Below are 27,165 nucleotides of genomic sequence, written 5' to 3'. Positions count from 1 at the left end.
GTAGAAATTTAATTCAATAAATGATTAAGAAAATTCTCAGTATGTAACAATTCCTTTCTTGAAGTCAGCTCCTGGATACACAATTGGGAAATTTCATTCAAGAAATTATAAAAATATTTGTAAGTAAGTAAGTAACAAGCTCTTTATTGATTTCACCTCTTGAATATACAGTACAGATACTTCATTCAAGAAACGTGATTAAACACGTTTTGAAACTACAAGCTATTTGCTTGCCTTTCCTTGGCACCATTCCAAACGAGCGGGGAAGAAACGTGATTAAACACGTTTTGAAACTACATGCTATTTGCTTGCCTTTCCTTGGCACCTTTCCGAACGAGCGGGGATTCCCCACTGGTTCCTACACATTGCAAAAAAGTGAGTAGTACGAAAACTCCACGTTTTTAACCAGACTGGTTTTTTAGACAACACCCATTTTTTAGGGACCAATCAGAGACAGCGGAGGTTGCTCAATATACATTAACTTGATTGGTGATTGGTTACACACCGCGACGGCGCATATATCGTGAGAGAGACATGCAAAGTCGACATAGCTTTATTTCATTTTTTTTAAGGTTAATTTGGACGAGGTTACGTGCGCGCACGTATCCTCGTCTAAATGAACCTTAAAGAATAAAATAAAACTATGTCAACTTTGCATGTCTCTCTCACTATGTATGCGCCGTCGCGGTGTGTAACCAATCACCAACCAAGTTATTGTATATTGAGCAACCTCCACTGTCTCTGATTGGTCCCTAAAAATGGGTGTTGTCTAAAAAACCAGTCTGGTTGAAAACGTGGAGATTCCTACTGCTCACTTTTTTGCAATGTGTAGGAACCAGTGGGGAATCCCCGCTCGTTTGGAAAGGTGCCAAGGAAAGGCAAGCAAATAGCATGTAGTTTCAAAACGTGTTTAATCACGTTTCTTCCCCGCTCGTTTGGAATGGTGCCAAGGAAAGGCAAGCAAATAGCATGTAGTTTCAAAACGTGTTTAATCACGTTTCTTGAATGAAGTATCTGTACTGTATATTCAAGAGGTGAAATCAATAAGGAGCTTGTTACTTACTTACAAATATTTTCATAATTTCTTGAATGAAATTTCCGTATTGTGTATCCAAGAGTTGACTTCAAGAAAGAAGTTGTTACTTACTGAGAATTTTTTTCATTATTTCTTGAATTAAATTTCTACATCGTGTAGCTAAGTGAAAATTGTTTGTGATAAAGAGAAAAAAAAGTTACTTACTTGCAATTTTTTTCATAATTTCTTGAATGAAGTATCTTTACTGTATATCCAGTATTTGAAAAAAAAAGAAGAGTTTGTTACTTAGTTACAAATATTTTCATAGTTTCTTGAATGAAATTTCTGTATTGTGTATCCAAGAATTTAATTCAAGAAAGAAATTGTTACTTATAGAGAATTTTATCATAATTTCTTGAATTAAATTTTTACATCGTATATCTAAGTCGTAAAAACAGTAAAGAGTTTGTTACTTACTTAGAATTTTGTTATAACTTATTGAACGAAATGTCTTTTTGTTTATCCAGCAGGTGAATTCAAGAAAGAATTTGCTACTTACTTACAATTTTTTCATAATTTCTTTAATGAAATTTCTGTATTGTGTATCCAAGAAGGTTACTTCAAGAAAGAATTTGTTACTTTAAGCTTACTGAATTTTTCATGAAAAGAAGTTTGTTACTTGACTTACAATTTTTTTCGATAATTTCTTAAATGAAATTTCTGCATTGTGTATCCATAGGTAACTTCAAGAAAGAGTTTGTTGCTTACTTAGAATTTTGTCATAATTTCTTGAATGAAATGTCTTTTTTTATTTATCCAGGAGGCGAATTCAAGAAAGAATTTGCTACTTACTTACAATTTTTGATAATTTCTTAAATAAAATTCCTGCATTGTGTATACAAGAGGTGACCTCAGGAATGAGTGTGTTACCTATTTACAATTCCTTCATAGTTTCTTGAATTACATTTCAGTATTGTGTGTCCAATAGGTGAAAACAATAAAGACTTTATTACTTACTTGAAATTTTATTATTATTTCTTGAATTAATTTTCTGTATTGTGTACAGGAAGCGAATTCAAGAAAGCTATTTTTAATTACTTAATATTTATTCTTAATTTAATGAAATGCATAAAACTATTCTAAAGAATAAATACGTGTTAAGGTTAAAGATATTTATTGCTTATAAGTTTTAACATATTTTTTAAATAATTTGATACTTAATTACAATTTTTGATAATCTCTTAAATGAAATTTCTGCATTGTGTATCCATGAGGTAACTTCAAGAAAGGTTTTGTTACTTACTTAGAATTTTGTCATAATTTCTTGAGTGAAATGCCTTTTTTTATTTATCCAGGAGGCAAATTCAATAAAGAATTTGCTACTTACTTACAATTTTTGGTAATTTCTTAAATGAAATTTCTACATTGTGTATACAAGAGGTGACTTCAAGAATGAGTGTGTTACCTATTCAAGAAAGCTATTGTTACTTACTTACAATTTCTTCATAATTTAATGAAATGAATAAAACTATTCTAAAGAATAAAGACGGGTTAAGCTTAAAGATATTTATTGCTTAAACGTATTAACATATTTTTGAAAGAATTTGCTACTTACTTACAATTTTTGATAATTTCTTGAATGAAATTTCTGCATTGTGTATCCATGAGGTAACTTCAAGACAGAGTTTGTTGCTTACTTAGAATTTTGTCAATATTTCTTGAATGAAATGTCTTTTTTATTTATCCAGGAGGCGAATTCAAGAAAGAATTTGCTACTTACTTACAATTTTTGATAATTTCTTAAATGAAATTTCTGTATTGTGCATACAAGAGGTGACCTCAAGAATGAGTGTGTTACCTATTTACAATTCCTTCATAATTTCTTGAATGAAATTTCATTACTGTGTATCCAATAGGTGAAAACAATAAAGAGTTTATTACTTACTTATGATTTTATTATAATTTCTTGAATTAAATATCTAAATTGTGTCCAGGAAGCGAATTCAAGAAAGCTATTGTTACTTACTTACAATTTCTTCATAATTTAATGAAATGAATAAAACTATTCTAAAGAATAAAGACGGATTAAGCTTAAAGATATTTATTGCTTAAACGTATTAACAGATTTTTTTGAGAAAAAAAAAACAAAAAAAAACAACACAACATATTTACATAAAAATAGTACTTAGAGTTCACACTTAAACATCCAGAAACGATGATCCCATGATATAGAATGGTTTTTTTTACCATGTCTTATAGATTTATCACGATCAGGTATGTCCTTAGGTATCCACTGCGCGAAGAACCTAACCTCGTCTTCAGGACGGTGATAAGGCCCTTCAAATTTAGGACTCTTAAACTCTTCTAAATTGAAAAGTGGAATCCCTGGGTCACAATTTTTAATTAAAACTTAATTTTTAAGTACATGGTCCTTTATATAGAGTGTTTCAACTTTGAAAAGGCTTCAAATTTCATTGACTTCTTCCGGAGAATTTCTAAATTATTGCCCACTACTTTTAAGTGGTATAATCGCTCTATCGTAGATTCCCAGTCTGTGTCTGTAACGTAATGTAGTATTCCACAAGCTTTTATCATACTCAAACAGATTATAGTTTACTATCCAATGATAACAGTCAATTTCTTCGAAATCCATAGACAATAATAAAAAAGCACATTCAAATATAACACCACAAGATGATTTTTTTAATCCGATAAATTCTGTGTCATACAGTCCTATCATCTCGGAGGGTATTAATGTAGTTGTTAATTAGAGAAATACTTCATCAAACTTTTATACCTTCGCTCAAGGTTGAATGGAGTTATGGCTAGTGAGATGAGTCCTAAAACCATCTGAATTCATTGTGGGGAGGAGTAATAAAACCTCCAGTGGGAATTTCTTAAGAAAAACACTTACATTAGAAAAAATACTAAATATGCCATAATTACCTCAGCAACAAGACAGGAAATGAAGAATTTATGCGTAGTTTTAATTAGCTAAGTCTATATTTTTTAAAGAAGAACAATTTTATTAAGAAAACACGTACATTAGAAAAAATAGCTTATGATATATTTTTTAAAGATGGGCCATTTTCTTAAGAAAACACCTACCAAAAAATCAAGAATTTAAGTGCAGTTTAACTAGCTAAGGTTATATTTATTAAAGATGGGCCATTTTCTTAAGAAAAAACACTTACATTAGGAAAAATACTAAATGTTCCTTTATTACCTAAGTAAAGGACAAAAATCAAGAATTTATGCAGTTTTAACTAGCTAAGGCTATATTTGTTAAAGATGGCCATTTTTAAGAAAACACTTACATTAGAAAAAAAATATTAAATCTTCCATTATTACCTAAGTAACATGACAAAAAATCATGAATTTATGCGCTGTTTTAACTAGATAATGCTATATTTGCTAAATATGAGCCATTTTCTTCAGAAAACACTCACATTATAAAAAATACTGAATGTACTATTATTACCTAAGTAACACGACAAAAAATCAAGAATTTATGCGATGTTTTAACTAGCTAAGGCTATATTTGTTAAAGATGGGCCATTTTCTTAAGGTTAACACTAAGAAGTGAACTGGGTAATCCCCTAGCAATAACAAAAGGCTTAGCAGTGATTACATGTCATTTTTCGACCCGTTGTCGGTCGCAAATTGAGTTAGCTTAATGCAAATGAGATATCATTTTGATATCTCTAATAGCGTATGCGATACTGGGGCGAGATCTCAGATACCTTTAAGCTACAGGCTATTAACCGGATTCCATAGCTACAATATTCTCTTTGAAAAGGTGTAGAGTTTCTATAGTCTAGAATAGTGACATAATTTCACTTCATCGACCCTCAAATTCCATTTAGGTTGCCGTATATGGTGTACCCACAGTATTTCCATACACCTATTAGCCCAGAAACCTGTCTGATTGCCCCAAAAACTTGTCTGGTTGGCCCAGAAACTTGTCTGGTTGGCCCAGAAACTTGTCTGGTTAGCCCAGAAACATATCTGGTTGGCCCGGAAAACTGTCTGATAGGTTTTGTATAAGATGGAGCATAGTCTACCCAAAGTATTAGGCCATGCGAGGGAGCTCTGAATCTCTTTGAAAAGGTTTAGAGCTTCTATTGTCTAGAATAGTGACATAATTTCACTTTATCGACCCTCAAATTCCATTTAGGTTGCCGTATATGGTGTTCCCACAGTATTTCCATACACCTATTAGCCCAGAAACCTGTCTGATTGCCCCAGAAACTTGTCTGGTTGGCCCAGAAACATACCTGGTTGGCCCGGAAACCTGTCTGGTAGGTTTTGTATAATTCCATACGCAATTGACATCAATAGCAATAATTAGTCTGGTAATCAACCATGGAAAGCTGCCAGGGAACGTAAAGTGGGCAAATAACACAGTATGGAACATAATCTACGCCAATTCAATATGTACTTACTACTCCCGGTTATAATGGTTTATGAACAAAATTATAAGAATTACATAAATGGCTAATCCCAAATTGTAATTTTAACATTCATATTAGATCACCCGTTTCACTCAATTCCCCTCTAACAACTGTTTTAGTACCGGGTATCTATCCCGGTATATGTAGCATCTCCCGTTTGACATTCCATATACAGTATATAAAAGTGTCCGTTTAATGCACAAGTACCAACATTTTTTTGGAGGTGAGAGTTAGGAGCAAGGCAACTTTTGAGTTTTGTATGTGTGGTTGGATAGCAAAACAAGTTTTTACCAAATTGTTACAAAAGGGTTTATACTACGGTTTAGCCTAAGGGTTAAATAGGACTTCAAGGTTTTTTATGTGTATTTTTAAGACCAATTTACGAGCCTGAGAAATATTTTCTAGTTTTGTAAGCCTTAATCTGCATTTTTACGACCAATTCACGAAACGTAAAAATATTTTGAGAGGGGAGGAGGTAACGATTCCTCCCTCAAATGGGCATTCCAGTGTATGGATCAAGTCTTTACTTAGTGTTTATTACCACGATCAGTTTGACACTTACTGTTTATTACTGGAATTAGTTTGACGTATCTACCAAATTAGCCTCTCTCTAATAAACCGGATACAGTATGTTATATATTTTGAGGAATTGTGTTCATCGGTGCACTAAGAAATTCGGTTAAGAATTAAGCCTTAAACCTAAAATTTTGTTTGGGGGAGGGAGAAAGATTTTTACCTATTTCACGAATAGAGACTTTGAGTACCAACATTTTTTATTTTGAGTACGATATTTTATGTATCGAAACCAAAATAATGTCACGTTGTTCAGTTGCACTTTGTACAGGAATTTTCCCATTTAAATCTTCAAACAAAAAAATTTGTGGTACCACTGTGGTAACTGAAATATTATTTAGCACTCCTAGAATTATCCCGATGCGAGATACGCCCGTTTGATTCTTGGAAAATGTATGCGTAATGGCAGTAGAGATTTACGTATGTATCTAGGGGTTGTATGCCAGAAGTGTAGGGGGCCTTACTCTAATTTCTTTTATTATAAATAATTTGTATGTTCTTCCATTTTTTCATTTCCCACACCGAAGTAAACTTTTACGTTCATGCTCGAATTAGCCTATAGTATTTATTAAACATTTAAAGCTCCTTTAATTTAATTTGTTTCCATATTAAATTGAGCGACAACGTGGGTGTAAATTATGGTTACACTAAGTCCGATCGAAACCACAGAATGCACTTTGAGCAGACACTTTGTTTTCTTTTTTTTTATTGCTAAGGGACTGGTTTTCAAAAAATGACTGTTAGTAAACAAAAATCAGATCTCATGGAAACTTTGAGATATAATATGTCAGAATAGCGAAGTGCTTAAGCACATACAGGCTCAACCCTTAAGAAATCAAAAAAATATAAGGCAGCGTCATTAAGCCAGGGGGGCTGTCTAAAATTTTAAACTTTGAAAAATTGTATGGTCAACATTTATAACAAGTTAAACCGTAGTAAGGGAATAAGTTATATTCAAAATTAAACCAACCAACAAATCAAATTGTTTAAATACTTAAGATAAGATTCATTAATAATACATTAAACATGCAAATCCTCACAAAACCTACTTCATCTCTAAAGAAGGGGGAAAGACAGAGGAGTCAATAAAGCACTAAACACAAAATCAGAAAGAGAGATAGAGAAAGATTAAAGAGAATCTGAAAACTTAATTTTTTTTTCAGCAAGCTAAATGGATGCAACAGCTTTTAGGCAAAATGTTCCATTCAATGACTCACCCTTACAGAATTGAAATCTAGCCTTAATCTCTAGCAGCGTTCTTGTAGAGAAAAAAAGAAGCCAAAAAGAAGCAAAAAAAAAAAATGAAATGGGGCTGTTGAGAAGGAAACATGATTTAAAAGACAATTCTTTCTTCATAATATACAGAATAGTCGTAGTTAACACATTATGACTGAAATTCTACTAAACTACAACTGCCTTTAAAAAGTCTGTAAATCGATTTTGTGAATGCTCTTATTCAGGAATAAAAAACTGAAAATGAAAGTACTCTTAAGAGGGCTTGGGTTTAGCTTTAGATGCATATTAGTGTACATCCCTTATTTTTTTATCCTACCTTATTTTTTGGCTTCTTTTTTTTATCTCTAGCGAGCAATTTTTGGCTTCTTTTCATATTTGTGTGCATTAAAGAGTCATCAAACTACATGAGTCAGAAACGCACCTCATTAGTCTTAGCCTTACAGATTTCTAGCCTTTCGGTATAAGAACACGAAAAAGTGCGTTTTTTTGCCATGACATTCCAGGTTTTCTGGGTGGGAGTCTTCCCCACTGATTTTAAGTGAGATGTACTCTTTCTTGTGTGTATAAGTGCGATGTCCTTGTGTGTATAAGATGTCTTGTGTGTATAAGTACATGTGCGTGTTTGTATACTCGGGTGATCGTACTTAAAGTGACAAGGAAATCAAACCAAAAATAATTTTTATTTTACCCTTTGGATCCACCCAGAACTGTTTCTAGAGTTGGTGGTGGCCGGAGAAAAATTATTTACAGTGACCCCTCCTAACTCAAATATAAAAAAAAGAGCCGAATCAAAATGGGTAATCCCCTAGCCGTCCCCTCAGCTGCGGCGCCCGGGCCAGCTGACCCGTTTGCCCTCCCCCCTCTAGGAACGGCTCTGGATCCATCTTAGGTTTATTCCTACCTGAATACCGTTGATAGTTCGGAATTAAGTTCTTAGGAAAAATCCATGTTTTGGTCAGAGTTGCCAGATTGAACCGCGAAAATAAATAGCGAAACTAATTAGTTAAATTTGACAAGGCTTTTGGTCCGTAACAAAACAAACTGGAATAATCTGTTGATCCCCAAAGATAACTGCACTTTCATAAAAAAAGGCTAACCCTTCTTAGACTCTTGCTGATTTTTCACCCACGTTTCTTTTTTTCAAAACCTGGCCCCTCCTTACTACCCACAACTGCATACAGGGACGTCACCTAAGGGGAAGCTCCCACCAAAGTTTTGAGCCAGTCGGTAGAAAAATTTGAGTCGGCAAAATAGTTTTATCTATTAGGTGAAAGGGTTGATGGAAATAAACGGCGCCAATCAATGTGCAAGAAGATTGGTTTCAGCCGGTAAAAATGACCGGCCAGTTGGTAAAATCCTAAAAACTGAATTCTTAATTTCCCCAAATTCTTGAAGATGTATAGGACTGTGAACTTTCCACTATCAATTCGAATAATCTGGTTTCATTTTCAGTGTTTTTGGTACTTAAAGGTTTATGTGCTCTATGAAACATGTGGTTCTGCGACAAGGCTACAGGTGTAAAGCTCAAGATAATTGTATTACTGGATTCGTTAGTTTCATATCTATCCATGTTCCTCGTCAGAATTAAGATAGGCTACTAAATAATGTTTCTTAGAGATGATCAGTATTTGTTGATTATACAGGACACACCCAAGAAGTGAAGTTAGGTTAATCATGATGAAATATACCAAAATTTGAAGAAAATAAAATACTTTTGTAACACAACTACGGAAACTACAACAGAGAAATATGGAGAGCAGGCCACCCAGGAAGTATTATATTAAATATCTAACCTAACCACTTCTATATATTAAATATTTAACTAAAACATACCTGCATAGTAGTTTATTTCACGAAAGAGTAAGCTAATTATAACCGAATACGAGAGAAAAACCGGTTTGCTCAGATCAAACAAAGCAAACTTCTTGAGTGTGTTCTGGATAATTAACAAGTACCGAACGGTCTCTAAGAAACTTGTTTAGAAATAATAATAGAATTGTCCTATCTTCGCATTCTTGCGCATTTTTCAATCCAAAAAAAGAACAAGTGAAAAGGGGGAGGCGTCAGAACATCGTCACGTCAGGACCACTACCATCAGAACATCGACAAAAAATCCGTCAAACCACTACTAACCGTCTGGACATCGACATTTATAACATCGACACGTCAGTTCATCGACAGTCACAATCGCTACCCGTCAGAACGTCAACAGTCATAACTTCGACACGTCAGGACATTGACAAAATCCGTCAGAACCACTAACCGTCAGGACATCGACATTCTTAACATCGACACGTCAGTTCATCGACAATCACAATCGCTCCCTGTCAGAACGTCGACAGTCATAACAGCGACACGTCAGGACATAGACAAAATCCCTCATAACATCTAAAATTTTTAACTTTAGTTTTTTGGGGTTTAGGGGGGAAAAGGTACCTAGGTTAAGTTAGGTTACGTATTTAATATATGCTATGCTTTACCCCCACCCCTCTGATGAGCAAATACATAGCCAAAATTCGTTTCTAAACTATTATATATTTATTACTATTGTATAAACTTATAAATTTTTTTATCGATGTTATGACTATCGACGTTCTGACGGGTAGCGATTGTGACTGTCGATGTCCTGACGTGTCGACGTTCTGACGGGTAGTGGTTCTGACGAATTTTCCCTGTCGACGAAATGACGTTTAGTGCTTGTGACGGTTAGATGAAATGGTAGTACCCCATGAAAGATTCTAAAGTGCGATGGACTACAGATGGTCAAAGCTGAATGTCTGCCAAGGAGCATGGGTTACTGACAAGACTGGAAGCTGGTGCTAGTTTCGACAAAAAAGAATCAACAATGCCGTCTAGCTTTTGGCGTCTATTGACATTGATCAGTGTAAGGCAAAAAAGCTTAATTGGTAAAAGCAATGCAGTAACGAATGTCTGAGTTTCCAAAAAAACACAATTATGAAGTATGAAAAAAGTGCCAAGAAACGCCAAACGCTGGGTGATGTTGGTGATTTTCCTTGTCAATGCTGGCGCCAGTTCCCACTCTTGTAAGTTACTTGTACTCTTTGATCTCTGTTATCAAACCAAAGCACAATTGTCAGCTTACGTAGAAATATTAAAACCGAAATATTTTTGAAAAATAACATACCAAAAGCTTGGATATTCAGCGTTATTCTTAACGTCTATATAACCGATCACGTGTACCATTTTTTAGAACCAAGATTAGAATTTTTTTTTATAATAATGTATTTCATTTCTAGGTGGAATCCTTTTCGCAAAACCATTAAGGGAAAAAGGCTACGTGACAATGCTGGACCCCCTTCAGGACAAGTATGGAAGACGGATGGGTGGTCTACTATTTATTCCTGCTCTTGCAAGCGAAATATTTTGGATTGGTGCGACACTTAGTGCATTGGGTAAATACTTTTGTTCTCATTTATAAGGTGTCGCAAAGGTTTTATGCTGTTTATTCTGGATGGAGTAGATACCCCTCCTGAAGTGGAATTTCTCTGTTTAAATGACTGCAGAAAATGACTAAGGGACTAAGCTCCGGCTTGCATGACTGATGACTGGGAATTGTGGGAGAGGCTGAATTGCCTCTCTGGTCATATTTTAGGATTGCTTATATGAGCATCGCTTTTCTTTGAAAAACTTCTTGGTACTTACGTGTTATCCCGACCACATTCAAGAAGTAAAGTTAGGTTAAACATAATGAAATAGACCATACCAAAATCTAATGAAAATATACTACTTTAGTTACAAAATTACTAAAACTACAATAGAGAATTAGGGGCCACCCAGAACGCATTATATTAAGTACCTAATCAACTCTATATATTGAATATTTAATCAAAATACCTACATAGTACTTATCTCGCTCCGGCTAAGCTAATTATCTCCGAATGCAGACAGAGAAACCGGTTTTACTCAGATTAAGAACTTAAGTGTGGTCGGGATAACACACAACTACCAATTTCTATTTTGGGAAAATGTTTTTGAGAACTTCTATTTTGGGAAAATGCTATATTTAAGGATTGCTTATATGAGCATCGCTTTTCTTTGAAAAACTTCTTGGTACTTACGTGTTATCCCGACCACATTCAAGAAGTAAAGTTAGGTTAAACATAATGAAATAGACCATACCAAAATCTAATGAAAATATACTACTTTAGTTACAAAATTACGAAAACTACAACAGAGAATTATGGGCCACCCAGAACGCATTATATTAAATACCTATTCAACTCTATATATTGAATATTTAATCAAAATACCTACATAGTACTTATCTCGCTCCGGCTAAGCTAATTATCTCCGAATGCAGACAGAGAAACTGGTTTTACTCAGATTAAGAACTTAAGTGTGGTCGGGATAACACACAACTACCAACTTCTATTTTAGGAAAATGTTTTAAAGCTAGCTTGTGTTAGTTTTCATTGACATAATTCTACGATTTGTCGATATCAGCAATATTTGTATTTGTTTTTCATTTTTTCTGCTTAAGAATTAAAACTTTGGATTGTAATTTAGATTTTCGACATAATTTGGATTTCAGTTAAAATCCATACCACCAATTATTTTGTACAGTAATTTTTTTATAATAATTTCACTATATAATTGTTTTATTATTTTTATTTGTGTCATCCTGGATAGAGTACCTTTTCATATTTCAGTAACTATCTATAGTCTCAAGACTAAAAACAAGTAATTAAATTTCATGGCAGCCAAAAACAAGTCTTCTTAAAAAGACATACTTCTTTAATTATATCTAATTAATACAGTATTGTATTGTAACAGTAGTCAGTAAAGAAAAGTGTTTTTGATTGATTAAACTTGATCGAGACAAATTGAATTTTGACCGCTTCAACTGACTCTAAAGATCGATATTAGGAAAGTTTGATTGACCAGCCTTAATCAAAGCCAAATCTAACTCCAGCTTTCGAAACTTCTAGCTCTGCCTCTTAGCTAAAAATCTGGGTTAAAGAAGTTTGGATTCAACCGAGTCTAAAGATCGATATTAGGAAACTTCGATTGTTCAGCCCTTAGTCAAAGTCAATTCGAAGTTTGGCTAGTCCTAGATCTGGATGCTATCTAAAACTTTAATGTAAATGAGTTTAATTAAATTGACTTTAAAAGTCAATATTAGAAAAATATTGTTGGTCAGGTTGACCGAGATCCAGTCGAACCTCGGCCTTTGCTAGTCCTAGCCCTGGATGCTGGCTGCTGAAGCTCTAAATGTAAATGAATTTAGAATCAACTGATTCAAAAAGTCAACATTGGGAAAGTTGATTGGTAAGCCTTAATCAAAGCCAAACCGGACTTTTGCTTTGGCTAGTTCTAGCTCTTGATTCTAACTAAATCACTAGTGTAAATGAATTTGGCTTCAATTGACTTTGAAAGTCAACGTTAGCAAAATTTAAAGTATTGGTAATACATCATTCTAGATGGATCTTGAGATGTTTGTCATGGGTCTAGTGTATATAGCGGTACGTTTTTGAAGTTTTATGGCCCCTGCTCCCCCCTAGTATCCTATAGTACGCCTATTATTTTTAGGTTTCCCCCTAATTCTGGGCTCTTCTGAAATATATTCCTCCACATGTGCCTAGCTATGAATTTTTCAAACAATGGTGTATCAAAATTTTGTGACCCATATGTAACACCAATTGCATAGGTTGCTTACATGCTTAGGGAGATCCTTTGGAATCTTTCCCTAAGAAACGCCTTACAGAGCAACCCCTTTCTGGGTCGGTGTAAATTTGATTATCAAATCTTGTGGGCAAGGTTAACTGCAGTCTCGTACCCCCTCCCTTTCACTTGGCTACCAGCCAAGGTTTGTCCAGCTTTATACAACATTAAAACAAAACAAAAATTTTGTCGAAAGGCTATTTAGGTGGTAATATCATATTTTTATTGATAAAAATGAAGTATTTCTAATGTATCTTGAGAAACAACATTGACGTTGTCCTTTAACTGGGATAATTAGGCAGTTGACTCCCCCTTGCTACCACAGTGTTTGTCAAGTGCTATGCCAAATCGAAGAAAAGTCAAACTTTCTTTTTGTTGGTTTCATGGAACTTTTACATTCAACATTCTGGAACTTCTTCATGCAACATTAAGATAATTTTTTTTTTGGGTCGAAATAGGCGGAAATATTGTATTTTCATTTATAAAAATAAAATATTTTTAATCTTGAGAAACAATATTGATATTGACCTTTAACTATATTAACTACGCGATTGCCCCCCCCCCCCCTTGCTGCCACACGGTTTAATGAAACTTCTATATTCAAAACTCTGAAACTTTTTTACGCAACATTAAAACAAAATGTTTTGGTCGAAACGCTACATAGACGTGACGGAAATATTATATTTTCATTTATAAAAATAAAATATTTCTAATCTTGAGAAACAATATTGATATTGACCTTTAACTATATTAACTACGCGATTGCCCCCCTCCCCTCGCTACCACACTATTTGTCAAGTGCCATGCCAAATTGAACAAAATGAAGCCTTTTTTTGGTCGGTTTTATGGAACTTCTAAAATATTTTAACTTTGTTTCAGGGACAACGTTGGCTGTGATAGTGGACATTGATATCAACCTGGCTATTGTTGTTAGTTCGTGCATCACCTTAACCTACGTTCTTTTTGGAGGATTGTACAGCGTTGCCTATACTGATGTTATACAGCTTCTCTGCGTCGTACTGGGATTGGTAAGGTAATTAGGACTTTTAGGGTTGGTGAAGCAACGACTTCACATGGTTTAAGCTAGAGTTGAGTTTAATTTTTAGCGCTTGTTTTGAATAAATCAGTTACACAGAAGCCGAGCTCGAATGGGATAATATACCAGACATACATTTAGTGGTATTTTTCTAGGAGTGGGATGTGGGATAAAAGTCACAGAAAAAGAGAGTGATGGTAAAAAAATATCGAAAGATTTAAGATAAATTTAACATAGCAATCAAGAATAGGCCCTGGAATTTCTTCCGGAGGGGGGAGGGAGTTTATTCTTCATATAAACAGGCAGTTTAAACGACAAATAGTGAGAGTGAATTCTAAGAATCGTGACAATGGAAAATTTATACCTAATGTCCCCCCCCCAGATATGTCTGATATTAACATATTTAATGCTTCAAATTCTACAGTCTAGCCTTATTTTACAAGACCCGTATACAAATTTTAATGAACCGAAAAAAGTTAAAGCTCCGAAGGAAGAAAAAAAGTAGATTAAGATAAGATATTCAGTTAAGGGAAAAATTACATTAGATACAAATTAATTAAAGTATTGAAAGTCGGTTTCTTAGACAAAACATCATTCTATGGGTTTTACTTCTCAAGGAGAGAAAAGTTGCATAATAGATTTTTGAGTTTCCCCCTCTAAGAAGATCAATACGAACTGAAGTTTCGCAATCATGTTTAATAATCTTAATGATCTTCAATCAATGAAGAAAAATTTGTAGCCATGTCAGATAAAAGTGATCTCATAATTATCAATTGTCTGCTATCTTTTGGCATCCACACTACTAATATCTTGGTTCTTTTATGAAAATTGCTGTCAAGACTAGTAATTTATTCTGTACTATATAAATTGTTTTGAAGGATAACTTCGGTTGAATCCCTTAGCTTTAATATGCTTAAAACTGTAAATTCTGAAGTCTAGACTTGTTTTCAGGCAGTCGTATCTAGGATTTTTTTTCGAGGGGGGGGGGATAAAAACGCAAAAAAAATGTTTATATTTCTTTTCGTTACTTTTTTACGAGTCTGACAAACATTTTTTTTGGGGGGGAGGGGGGGGTTACCCCCCTCCCCCCCCCCCAGATACGGCCTTGTTTTTAGGGAATCTAATCTAAAACTTTAAAAGGACCAAAATAATTAAAGCTCTTATGGAACAAAAATTAGAATGAGAATAACAATTATAAGGAACATTTAAAGCTGATAAATGTTCAATAAATTATTGTTTGCTTCACATGGAGAGAAAAGTTGCAAAACACGTTGCAAAGCCCGGCCTCCCTCCACCTCGGAAAATCAATGTAAAACGGAATGTTGCAATCACACATTTACCGTGTGCTATGTTTGAGTGAGATAAGAAATTACAGATAATTATATTGGAGTTAACCAACCTCATAAATAAATTATAGTGAAAACAAGTTAAAGCTATCTTTTAGCTGTTGATTGGGTGGCCGGCGTTTACCCCCCCCCCTGATGATTACTAAAAGATGACAGAAGAATAGCGAGGTATATGGAAATTTTGTTGACTAAAAATAAATATATATAAAAAAAAATCCCAGTATAAAGTTAATGTAATATTTCACTTAAGTGTTTTTTCCAAGTGTTAAGTGTTTTTTTTCAATGACTGATTTTCTAAGTATAAAGTACTATTATTAGGTTAACGTAGTGTTTCATTTAAGTGTTTTATGATGATCGCTGATCAAAGTTTATGTTATTTGTACCGAAATTCATTCCCCCTACGGAAATAAAAAAAAAAGTAAAACTCAAATAAAATTCTCAAATTTGGAAAGCCTTAATTTCCACGGGGGGTATTTTCCGGGGGTAGGGGTATTTACCGGGGGATATTTACCGGTGGGTAAACGCCTAGAACTGTTGATTGTCTGCTTTCTCTTTGCAGAATGCTGCTGTTTCAGCCACGTACGTATATTTTCTTGTGGATTAGGGGCTAAAACAAGCATTTTAGTTTGGGGTGTGGTGTAGTAAATAAACTATATTTTTTGTATAATTGATTGAGAAGTGCCCGGATATTCAAGACAATTTAGATTTTTGAGGGGACTCTTTCGAGGCCCCCCTTGCATATGCCTTTGTGCTCATTCCGTGATATTTTTTTGTTTAAATTGCTGTAAAAATTAATTATTTTATTTTATATCAATGGAATTGCGGTGAAGGATAAAGCCTAACGTGCAAAATTCTGTAATTCTGTTAAAAATAACTAAAAGTTTGCTGTTCATGCACTACTAAAGAAAAGAGACTTAGCCATGTTTTTCAAGGCCAGGGAATATGCCCCTCCCCCCCCCCCTCCCCGACCAGTACTCCCACGATATAAGTGAACTAAGTTTGAGTTTATTTTAGGATAAAAAACCAAAAAGCCTCAGTTTAGTCTCCCCCCTCAGGGGATGTTCTGGGGAACAGCTGTCCCCCTTACCCCTCCCCATAGGTACGTTATTGGTAAAACATTATTGACATTCGCTTTCAGACTATAATTTTATACAGGACTTCTTTTTTTTCAAATTGGTACTTGTATGATATAGCCCCTTCCTAATATTCTTCTAATATGTTTTTTTTACGCTCAATCCTAGTATAATATAGCTAAGTTTGATGAAATGATAATACCTTACAAGCAAATTTGGGCTATATATTTGCAAATTAGGGGGGGGTTAGGAGTAAAGTATAGAGGGTCTGCATTCCTAATGTGCTAGGTACAATTATTCTGCATATTATGTAGTGAGAATTGCTTTCTAACTTCACATTGTCCAAATAATTTAGCCCCCCCTCCCTAATGTGCAAATATATAGCCCAAATTACATATTTTCCATCTATTCTGTCACCTCTGTTTGTCTTGTCTCACGCTAAGTTGAAAGAAAGTAACAAAAAAAGACTGATTCTATAATGCGTCAATGAATGAACAACTTAGTGGTAGGGGCTTTATCATACAAGTACCAAACTGTTTCATTATCACTGAATTTTGGGGTTTTCGGAGAGTCGCCCGCTTTTGGCCATCTCGTGTAAATCTCTAAGCATCTTTGTGCCGCACAGTTATCCCACATGTGGGACAGTTCCGCCAGACTTGGCAGACTTGGATCACATGGAGATTTCCTCGACTTCTCCGAATGAACGTTTGGTTCTCTCAAATACTCCCAAAAATTAATGTTAAAGAAAATTAAAAATTATTCATTTTGTGTTGACCTTCGTGTATTTACGAACGTTAATTTTATTGGAGATTTCGGAAAGTCCAATTTTCTTTTCGGGTAATTTTGAGAATCCCCAAAAATTGGTGAATAGTTGAAACACAGCATACCTGGCTCAATTCATATAGCACATCGTTTGGTCGGCCTTGCTCGGCAAAATTTACTGCCATTTGTCAGAACTTAGTTTAAGACTAGGCTTTAAGCAGAGTTTTCTTTTCCTTTTGTCTTGTTTCTTTTTTCATGAATTTTCAAAAAAAAAATTTTTAAAAGAATGCAATTTCATTTATTTCTTTCTCCAAATAACTTTACCTACTTCCATGCTTGTAATAATTTCGCAATTCTCTGAAGTCACTACCATATATAGTCATTAATTTTGCTAGTTATTGAACGATGTCAAATTTTTTCAGGACTATTTTCCGCAGGTTTGCAGCCAAATTGAGTATTCTGTATTATCAATATATTTTTTCTACACATTACCTTACTGCAGGATTTGATAGCGCCCCTATAATAACCGTTACTTTTTTTTATCGTTTTAAGTTAATTACTCTTAACATTTTTTTTTTTTTGAACGAAGTTTTCTTCACCTAACATTGTCTGTTTTTCTGATTTTTACTTATATTAATTTTTTGGCAGCAGAAGTCCTAAAATAGAGACTATATTATATTAAAATGCAGCTCAACAAAAAGAAGAGTAATTTCTTCTCCAGATAGAAAATTTGAAAAATAATTTTGAATTTTGACAGAATTTTCCAGAAATTTGAACAGACATTTGGAAATTTGAAAAATAAGTAAAAAAAATTCTCCGATTGGATTGAAACCTTAATAGAATGTAGACTAGTGAACGAATATCAAACTCCGGAAAAAGAAATAGTTTCAGATATATAAGAAGAAAATCGCTGAGGGGTCAGTAACTTCTAGCCAAGTGTACTATAGTTTTCGGCCAGCGTCTCCCCTCTCAATTTCTTAGTTTTGTGTATTTGAATTGAATTGACTGCATTGAATTGAAATTTCAGCTATCTGGCCATTCTTCCCATCCATACCGCCCTTCTTCCCTTTTCTCCTCTATACTTCTTGAGGTCCACATTGGGTGAAGTCCATCCATGCAAAAATTTACCGTTTAGCAGTGTTGCCACCCGTAACACGAATCTACTATTTTAGCATTATTTTATTATGTGTAGTACTGTAGCATGTGGTCAGGGTTGCTAAAATAACACAAAAATGTTCTAATTAGCACTATTTTGGCACTATTACAGTCAATTTTTTACTATAACACCGAAAATCACTGTGTAGCACGTAAATTTGGGCAATTGTAGCACATTGGGAACTGACCGTGGTGGCAACCGTGCCACTCAGTTTCCCATTCAACAAGGGGCTCTGGGACTGTATTTCTGTTGCCCTCTCTTAAGAGGAACTTCTGACCCATCACGGGTCAACAAGTTTCAACACGGTTTAGCCTCTAGTTTAGGAGTACCCGAACAAAATAAAAACGCAATTTGAAAATGTATTATTTTCTCTGGGAAGCTTCCTACAACCCCAAGGAGGAGGTTTTGGTGCCCCTTAAACTGTCTGCCGCAAGACTTCCACCTAAGTGTAAAACGTCCGTAAAAGAATACAGACATCCGCCACTCTTGTTTTCAGAGATTTAGTATTGCAAAGACCATCCTGCATAATAGCGACTAAAGCTTTGAATTAAGGCAATGAGGTCTGATAAATTATTTAATTTATTGTCTGTTTATTTATTTTAAATGATCCCATTTATGTAGCTTGACTAACCTGTTTTATTATCATTTTCTTTTTTTCCTATCTTTTTCCTACAAAATATTGGCAAAGAAAAGAAGAAAGATTACTATACTATTCTTACCTGTTTAAAATATTATTAATTCTATTGGTTTATTTTTGTGACGTCAATCATCACGGTTTCTTACCTAATCTCATTAATTTTTAAGGGTAGGTCAGAAATGGAAGTCAAATTACGCACTCTTCTAACCTTTACTGCATTTTACTGAGGTTGAAAATTCAGTAAAAAGAGTAAAAAACTTGGTTAATTCTTTCTTTGTGAAGTTTCAAGCAAGAAACAAAAAACAAAAGTTTTTTTATGACAACATTTTTTACAAATAAACTGTCTGTTTCTATTTGGATTTATAATCCATGATTTCTAATTTGAATTTCCACTTTCCTTTCTGTGTATGTTCCATCTTTCTACGGAAAGGACCAGACAACAATTATTTTTCCAATTGCTATTATTTTTTAATTGATTAACCATTAAACATTGTAGATTATTGATTTTTAATGGTTGTTATTTATAAAACTAATTTAATTCCCGGGTATCAAAATTTGAATTAGGCTTGGAGACATGGTACTGCCTTTCATCTTTTGGTTAAGGTAAAATGACGGTAGAAAAGCCATTGATCCTTTTTTAGGGGGGGGGATAGTCTTTTATTGTCCTTTTTTGAGGAAAACTAAAAAGACATAGCTTTTACTATGCTGAATTTATACGTTACATTTCCCTCTTGTGAACATGTTTCTACAATTTCTGTACCTTGGAGGAGGAAGGGAGGGAGGAGGGAGGTGAACCTTGGAGCAGGAGGGGAGTTCCTGGATTATGCGTCCAAATTCATTGAAGTTCAATCCTGTTCAAAACTTGAATTAAATTATTTCGGAATTTTTAATGTCCTGACGTGATTTCTTTTAGGTAGTGGTTGTACCATCTGCGCGGGCTAACCCAGCCGTTCATTATTTTTTTGGGCAATTATTTTTGGTAATTTTGGCAGTTGGTAATTAATTTATACTGTATAGAAATTGTTATTGTCGCAACGTAATTTCTTATAGGTGGTGGCTGTACCGTTTGCATGGACTAACCCATCCGTGGGTAACTTGCACCCGAGTGAAACGGACTGGATTGGAACAATCGAAACACCAGACATAGGCATATATGTTGAAAGTTTACTATTATTGATATTTGGAGGAATACCATGGCAGGTAATTTTTTAGGCCTTTTTTACCTTTTTTTATGATATTCAATCTACTGCTCAACTGTTTAAAATCAAAACCTGGTAAAACTCGATCGGTGAAAAATGCTATTTTTGTACAATATGAGTAAATATTATCTATCTACCTATCTTATCTACAATTTTAAAACTTACTGTTGTATCTTCAGAACATGAGGCAATAACATTGTCGTTGAAGGGGTTCCACTTCACGTCGAGAACAGGCCCTGAATGATCAACAACCCGGCCAGTTGTGAAGTCTAAGCCTCCTGTCTGTAAAAAATAAAGTAATAATAATTAAATAATGAAATGATCAAATAAGAAGTAAATAATATATAATAATAAACAACAATAAATGATAAATAATAATAAATAATATAAATTATAAATAATAATCCAATAATTAAGTAAATAATAATAATAAATAGAAATATTACTATAGAAAAAATAATGGCATTGCTAATAGGAAAAATAACTTTATTTCGTTTGTTTTTAACAATGTGGTACCAGGCATGTAAAAAGTGTCCAATATGCTGATAGTCTTAACCCTAGTTCAGCGTCTATGCTGAATACACCTGTTGAATCTTCGTTTTAGGGAGCGAAGAGATGGCTCTATGGTATAGTAACCTTAGGGAGCATTTTGCTTTACTATGCCAGGTGGATTCAGTTCGCGTGTATACTTCGTGCATGCCATTTTGGGCACTTTTGTTTGCGTTTGGTTTATTTGCAGTTTTTTAAGCTATGTCGAAAGGAACAATTGCAAAAAAAAACCCTTGAGATTTACTTAAAGATATCGCCAAAAATGTTAACTATGTTTTTGTTTAAATGTTTATGCAGTCCCATATACGTCTCCTGTATATTTGCCCCCCCCCAAAGTATATGAAAATACTTTGTTTTGGCATTTTCAGCGAAAATGCCTTTTCTAAATTTTCATTGAAATTTTTTAGCTTTGAAATTTCGATATTTATGAAAACAATCTTCGTCGTGCGTTAGTGAAAATTCTCTTGACAAGTTGACATTTTTTTTGTGCGAGGTACGTGGATGGCAATTGGAAGGTAATTGGACCTCACGCGAGGAGCGTGGGGGTTTTGCATTGATTGGTGGTATCTACGAATGTAACTATCTTTTTTTACTGTTATGGTAAGAGAAATAGTTACAGCTCAAACAGCAGTCCATTGCAGCATAAAACCGCCCGAAGCCAAGACAGCAGCGAAAACCTGTGTCATTCAAGCAGCGAAAACCTGTGTCATTCAAGCAGCGAAAACCTGTATCATTCACTATCACGGGTCCAGGGCTGTATCCAGTGTTGTTGGGGATTGAATTTGTTATTATATTTTTTTCTGAGGGGGGGGGGGGTACAAAAACGCATAAAAAAATTGTGTTTTTATACATTTTATTAATTTTTATTAGTCGGACAAAAATTCCTGGAGGATGGGGTCAAACCCCCAACTCCTCCCCTCAATGCACTGGTCACAATTCCCCTGAGTGCCTTGTAGAGCTGGAGCTAGGTTTTTCCTCGGGGTGGGGGGGGGGGTAATGTAGACTTTGCCGTCCCTGCCGCACCATCAATACAGTAAATATTACAATTTTTCCCAGAAAAATATTACAATTTAAGCTTGTTTTGCCGCACCCGGGGCACTTGTCCCCTCTAGACCCCCCCCCCCCTAGATCTTGCCCTGGCGCCATGCAACAGCTAGGTCTTGGTCTATTTCCAGGTGTAGTTTCTAGAGTCTTCAGGCCAAAATTAAAAATGTTTAGTTGTAAAAAAAAAATAAACGAGCTTATTCCTGATTTTAAATCCTGAACTTCACACTTGCGGTGTTGTAATTCAAACGTGTTATGTTACACACCATAAACTTTGCAGGAGATTGAAAAACTAAAAAAATATGTTTTGGTATGTTCCGTTGTTGTTAACGAGCATTAGAATTGTTTTTTATTTGTCCGTCAAGGTTGGACAAAAAGTACATAAAAATGTTTTAACCTCTTTGACTTCAATAAATAACAAATTATTAAGCCTCTAAGGAATAAATATCAGTGAATGTGTTTTAAACTTACAATCTACGGTCATCTGTTTTTTCAGCACAGTGCAAATTATGTTCTGGTCTTGAGGAGGCATGGGGGGTTGTCAGCCCTACTCTTGTTAATTTTTGGTCATTTTGAGTTTGGCTCTATTACTGATTGTAATTTCTGTTCGTTTTGGGGTTTCTTTTATTTCTTCATGGTGGTATGTAATAGTTTTACATTTGGTAGATTCTTTGAATTTATTTCTCCTTATTTTTGGTTTAATGGAACTCAAAACTCAACTTAAAACCAATTTCTGTTCGTTTTTTATTGACATAGTGTTTTTCATGGAAAACAAATTTTTTATATCTTTTGAGGTTTTCTTCTATAAGAATCCATACTCTGGCTTGCTATTTGTATGTTGAAAAAACTTTCAACAATTATTAATCCTGACGCATATTGTTTAATTTAGTTTTATACCTCCTCAAGTTGGCCTGAAAAATAAAACTTATTTTCATTCCCAAAAATTCCTATGTATTCTATTTGACAACCTAGATACACTTACGCTCTTTTCGTTTATATAAATTGTAAGAACAGAGGTAGTAATAGTAGTAGCCCTGGAAGTTTCAACTTAATACCTCTAGTCGTCCTAAGATATTGCTGAGGTGTCTTATTGATAACCATACACACAGTTCCTTTTGATTTAGTTTTGAAGCAACATTTAATTTTAATGCATAATGGGCAAATTGCATAACTGTGAGTGTTTGATGTACCCAATATTTCTAGAGACATAGTTACTGGACCGTTCCACTATGATGAACAAATGGCTATGCTGGACAGAGTTTTTAATTCCCAATTAAACGAGCCTCCTGAAGTTTATTAGACCACTCCTTCCATAAGAACCTTATGTATGTCTGCGGCATAACTTAAAACCCTTGCTCTCAGGTTCTAAGGGGTTGTTTCAACTCCAAAGACCTTGTTATATGATCTTTAGGCAATTTTCAAGAAAATGGCTATCTCAAAGTTTCTATCGGATGCTTTTTGGGAAAGAGGACGTGCACGGGAGGGCTAGTTGCCATTTGATCACCTTTAACTCTTAAAAAGGGCACTAGAACTTCTGGTTTTCAATTCAATGAACCACCCCTTCCATAAAAACCTTATATATTAATAATGGGTAACTATTCTAACTTCTAGCCCTTACTAAAAGGGCTGTGGGGGAGGGGGGTGTCTTCCTCAAAGAAATAATTGCTGGACCTTTCAGCTATGCTGAACAAAATGGTTATCTCAAAATTTGATTGGATGTGTTTGGGGAAATGATGGGCTTGGTTGGGGGGGGGGAGGGGGACTGGTTGCCCAGTCACATTCGATTATTAAAAAGGGCACTAAAACTTTCAAATTCCAATCGAATGAGTCTCTTACGAAGTTTCTAGGGCAAGTCCTTCTATACGAAGTGCCATGGTCTGAAAAAAAATGATGTATTGAGCCCAGATCGCTCTTTACTTATGCAGCGCTATTGCGCTGCCTATGATTACAGTACTGAAGTTGATTCTACATCACAGTTTCCCATTCTGAGTTTAGCTCTTAGCTAAATTGAGAGTGTTCTTTTGTCACTGTATTTTATCAACGCTTATCGGAATAATAAAGGGTAATTTTTGGTCATTTTTAGTTAGATCACTATTTACCTTAATTTCAAATAGATTGGTTTTCTATAACTAGGTTCAGAAAAGCTTTAGTGAAGGTCCTGTCCTTGTTTTGTATATCAGATAAGTACGTTAAAGTGATTATTGCCATCAACAAGGATTATATTGCTGTAGTTAGGATAGAAAAATTTGCGGGAGCACAGTGGATTTATACTCTGCTTGGTAATAATGGCCTCAGGTTTGATCCTAGCGGCTGCAAGGTTGGGCGACAGGGTTGCTGCCCGTCTCTGAAAAAAAAAGAAAAAAAAGAAACAGACATGACCATGACCCGTCGACGCCCTATACGCAGGGTTGCCGCTTGGTAAAAAATCACTTGATTTTAGTGATTTTCTACAATAATCTAGTGATTTTTTGTTTAGGCAACATAAAAAATCACAAGAAATAGTGATAAATTACTAGGGGTGGCAAACCTGCCTATACGCCATTAATGCCTCTGGAGGATCTTTACCCTTTTTAAGATAAGAAACATGGTTAGTAGTTGGTCCATGCTGAATTGGGAGCTGAACAGGGTTGTGTCTTATACACGTTTAAATGGATTTTATGCTGGATTTTGTTATAAGCAATTCACCAAAGGTCATGAGAGAAAACACTATGAAATGGGAAGGCAACAGGGTGTCAGTTCACGTAAATGTAATGGGGGCAAAATGTATTTCGATATCCTGGGAGCAATTTTGTAGTTATTTTTTTCAGTGCAAATTCCAAGAAAGTTATTTTTGAAAATCTAGGGAAGGGAGTATTGAGGAACAATCCGTGTAAAACTCCTCCAGTTGACACCATGGGCAAAAAGAACTCTCCTAGACTTACACTATGCGGAAGATTTTGGTGCTGGATAAATCTGTTATAGAAATGAGCAAGGTATGAAAGTTCAAGGTGTGTGAAGAAGTTTGAAAATTAATGTACTGATGAATAAGTCATTTAAACGATGAATAACTAAAAAGGAAGAGATAAAAGAAGAGGAGGAGGAACGCTTCAAAGAAGAGGAGAAAGGTTTAAAAAAAAAGAAAATAAAAGAAGAGGAGGAGGAAGGTTTCAACATATTGGTATGTGCAGGAGTCAAGGGTGTTGCTCCCTCCAAGAGGGTCTACATCCAGAGAGTCGAGGGGCATGGGCTATATAATAGTTTTTTCTCCAGATTATTAGAAGTAAATGATCCCCTTGCCCCCCCCCCCCCCGAAACAACGTCATTGGCAGGAGTCTGTGCTGAAGTGTTGGCCCCAGGTGGATTGGCTTTACGATCAGTTGTTATTAGTAATACTTTAGTAGATTTAAAAATGTAGTTCGATTTCGTTTTTTTTACTTCTATACCGGAAAAAAAACATTTGTAAAAATTAATTTACATTCTGAATTTAGTACTTTTTCCAAGGTTTAATCGCAATCGGAATTTCTCTTTCTATTCGTATTAGTACATACATGTTTATTAGTACCTAAAAACTTTTAATCGTTTAAACGTTTAAAAACGTCTAAATCCGTGCTATAGAAAACGCTAGTGCCGAAATTTTCAATCCAGTCAAATTGAAACAGAATTAAGGGCAGTGTGAAGACGGTAGCTTGGAGGGAAATCGTAGAGAATGAGGAAGAGGTAAAGAGGAAATTGCAGAGAATGCGGAAGAGATTATAAGGGAAATTGTAGAGAATGAGGAAAAGAAAGAGAGAGAGAGAGAGAGAGAGAGATAGAGAGAGTGGATGTGGAAATAAACAGGAAATGAGAAGCAGGTAGTTTGGCTGAAAGGGATTGAGCTAGCTAAGCCTTGTTTTTAGGCCTCCCACATCGAATGCGGAGTTTGACACGGGTTGTGTGGATTATCGTTTTGAGGGCCGTGTTCAACGTGGTGAATGTCTTTGCAGAACAAACCCGGTGCCTGAAGACACAACTCTAAACGAACGTTATGAGATTAAAACAAAAAATAAATGCAAAAAAATTTGAAAGACATGACGAACTCAAAAATCTAAACTGGTATATGTTGAATCTCAAATTGAGTTAGATCGCACCTTTGATGAGGTTAAGGGTATTTAATGAGGGCAGCTTTTAAAGCCTCTAAGGTCGAACTTGACGTAATAACAAAAAGCAACTTAAGGGTTATGCTCCCTCTGAAAGGTACGATTTTGTAACAAGTGGGTGCAACTTGCACTAAAAGAACAAGATATTGGTTGCGTTAGTTTCAGTTTTATCCATTCACCGGGCCAGAATTATGATATTACGTAGAATGTATACGTTACGTATAAAATAGGAATATTTTATATTCCTATTTTATATAATTATAGAATAAAAGAATTTTATAAGAATAATTAAAGAATATAAAAATAAAGAATAAATAAAAAAATAAATAAAGAATAATAGAATAATTATAATTAAAGAATTTTATATAATTATAAAATTCTATTTTCACATATTTTTTATTGCCGATTTAAAACTCATTTTTCAATAAAAAAATTAAAGCAAATTAAATAAAATGTACTTTGGCAGATGAGTAAAACTGAGTTTCACCTATTGAACGGCATCAAAATTGTCGTCTTCCATTAAAAATTCAGCTTAAAAGTTAAGATGTTCATAACATGTTCTATTATACACCAGCTTATATTACAGATTTATTTTTAAAGCAGCTGAACATCACCGAATTGTTTTTAATATGTTTTAAGACATATTTGAAAATGCTTCAAATATTTTAAGATTATGCGAAGTTAATGAAGTTGAAGCTAGAAAGATGCATAGGAATTTTTGGTGTAGGGGGGGGGGGGGACACGCGTAGATAAAACGCAAATGATATGGAAGATATTAGAGGACTACTTTAGATGCATTGGATGATGCCGTGGATTACGGCTTTTTGTTATGACTTGGGCCCTTTCGTCAACAGCGTTTAACATATTGTAGCTATCTGTATTATATTGCTGGTAGTGTAAAGCTACTATCCTGGGTATGTGGTATTGCTAACAATTATGATTTTCTTTTTCAGGGCTACTTCCAGAGAGTGTTGTCGACTAGGAGTCCAAATGATGCACGTACTCTTTCCCTTGTTGGCGGATGTCTTTGTCTTCTCGTCGGAACACCATGCATCCTTCTTGGCATCGTAGCTAAGGGAGCAGGTTGGTAGTCTTTCCTATTATACCTTATCATATGATTGAACTGTGTTCTCTGTAATGTGTATGAAAGATCTAAAGCAGAGATGGCCTAAGTGATAAAAAACAAAGTGGTAAATCTTGAAGATAGTATTTTTATGGCCTGTAGGAATATGTGGCCTGTATAGTCTTCCTATTATACCATATCACATTCTTGATCTGTGCACTCTAT

General features: G+C 34.7%; 1 protein-coding gene across 1 annotated transcript in view; it reads left to right on the top strand.

The window, feature by feature from the left end:
• The first annotated feature begins 8,557 nt into the window (after window positions 1-8,557).
• The window catches only part of LOC148940923 (high-affinity choline transporter 1-like), a 33,332-nt gene continuing 14,724 nt past the window's right edge, over window positions 8,558-27,165 (top strand). Inside the window, exons 1-5 of the mRNA XM_089105111.1 lie at window positions 8,558-8,627; window positions 10,536-10,691; window positions 13,840-13,988; window positions 20,021-20,170; window positions 26,831-26,960. Coding sequence (XP_088961237.1) covers window positions 8,558-8,627; window positions 10,536-10,691; window positions 13,840-13,988; window positions 20,021-20,170; window positions 26,831-26,960 — 655 coding nt within the window. The remainder of the gene's footprint in view (window positions 8,628-10,535; window positions 10,692-13,839; window positions 13,989-20,020; window positions 20,171-26,830; window positions 26,961-27,165) is intronic.

The sequence above is a fragment of the Artemia sp. Qi Xiang Cuo genome, chromosome 19 (genome assembly GCF_049724085.1).
Source record: "Artemia sp. Qi Xiang Cuo chromosome 19, ASM4972408v1, whole genome shotgun sequence".
Classification (NCBI taxonomy): domain Eukaryota; kingdom Metazoa; phylum Arthropoda; class Branchiopoda; order Anostraca; family Artemiidae; genus Artemia; species Artemia sp. Qi Xiang Cuo.
This window is presented reverse-complemented; position numbering and strand designations above follow the sequence as displayed.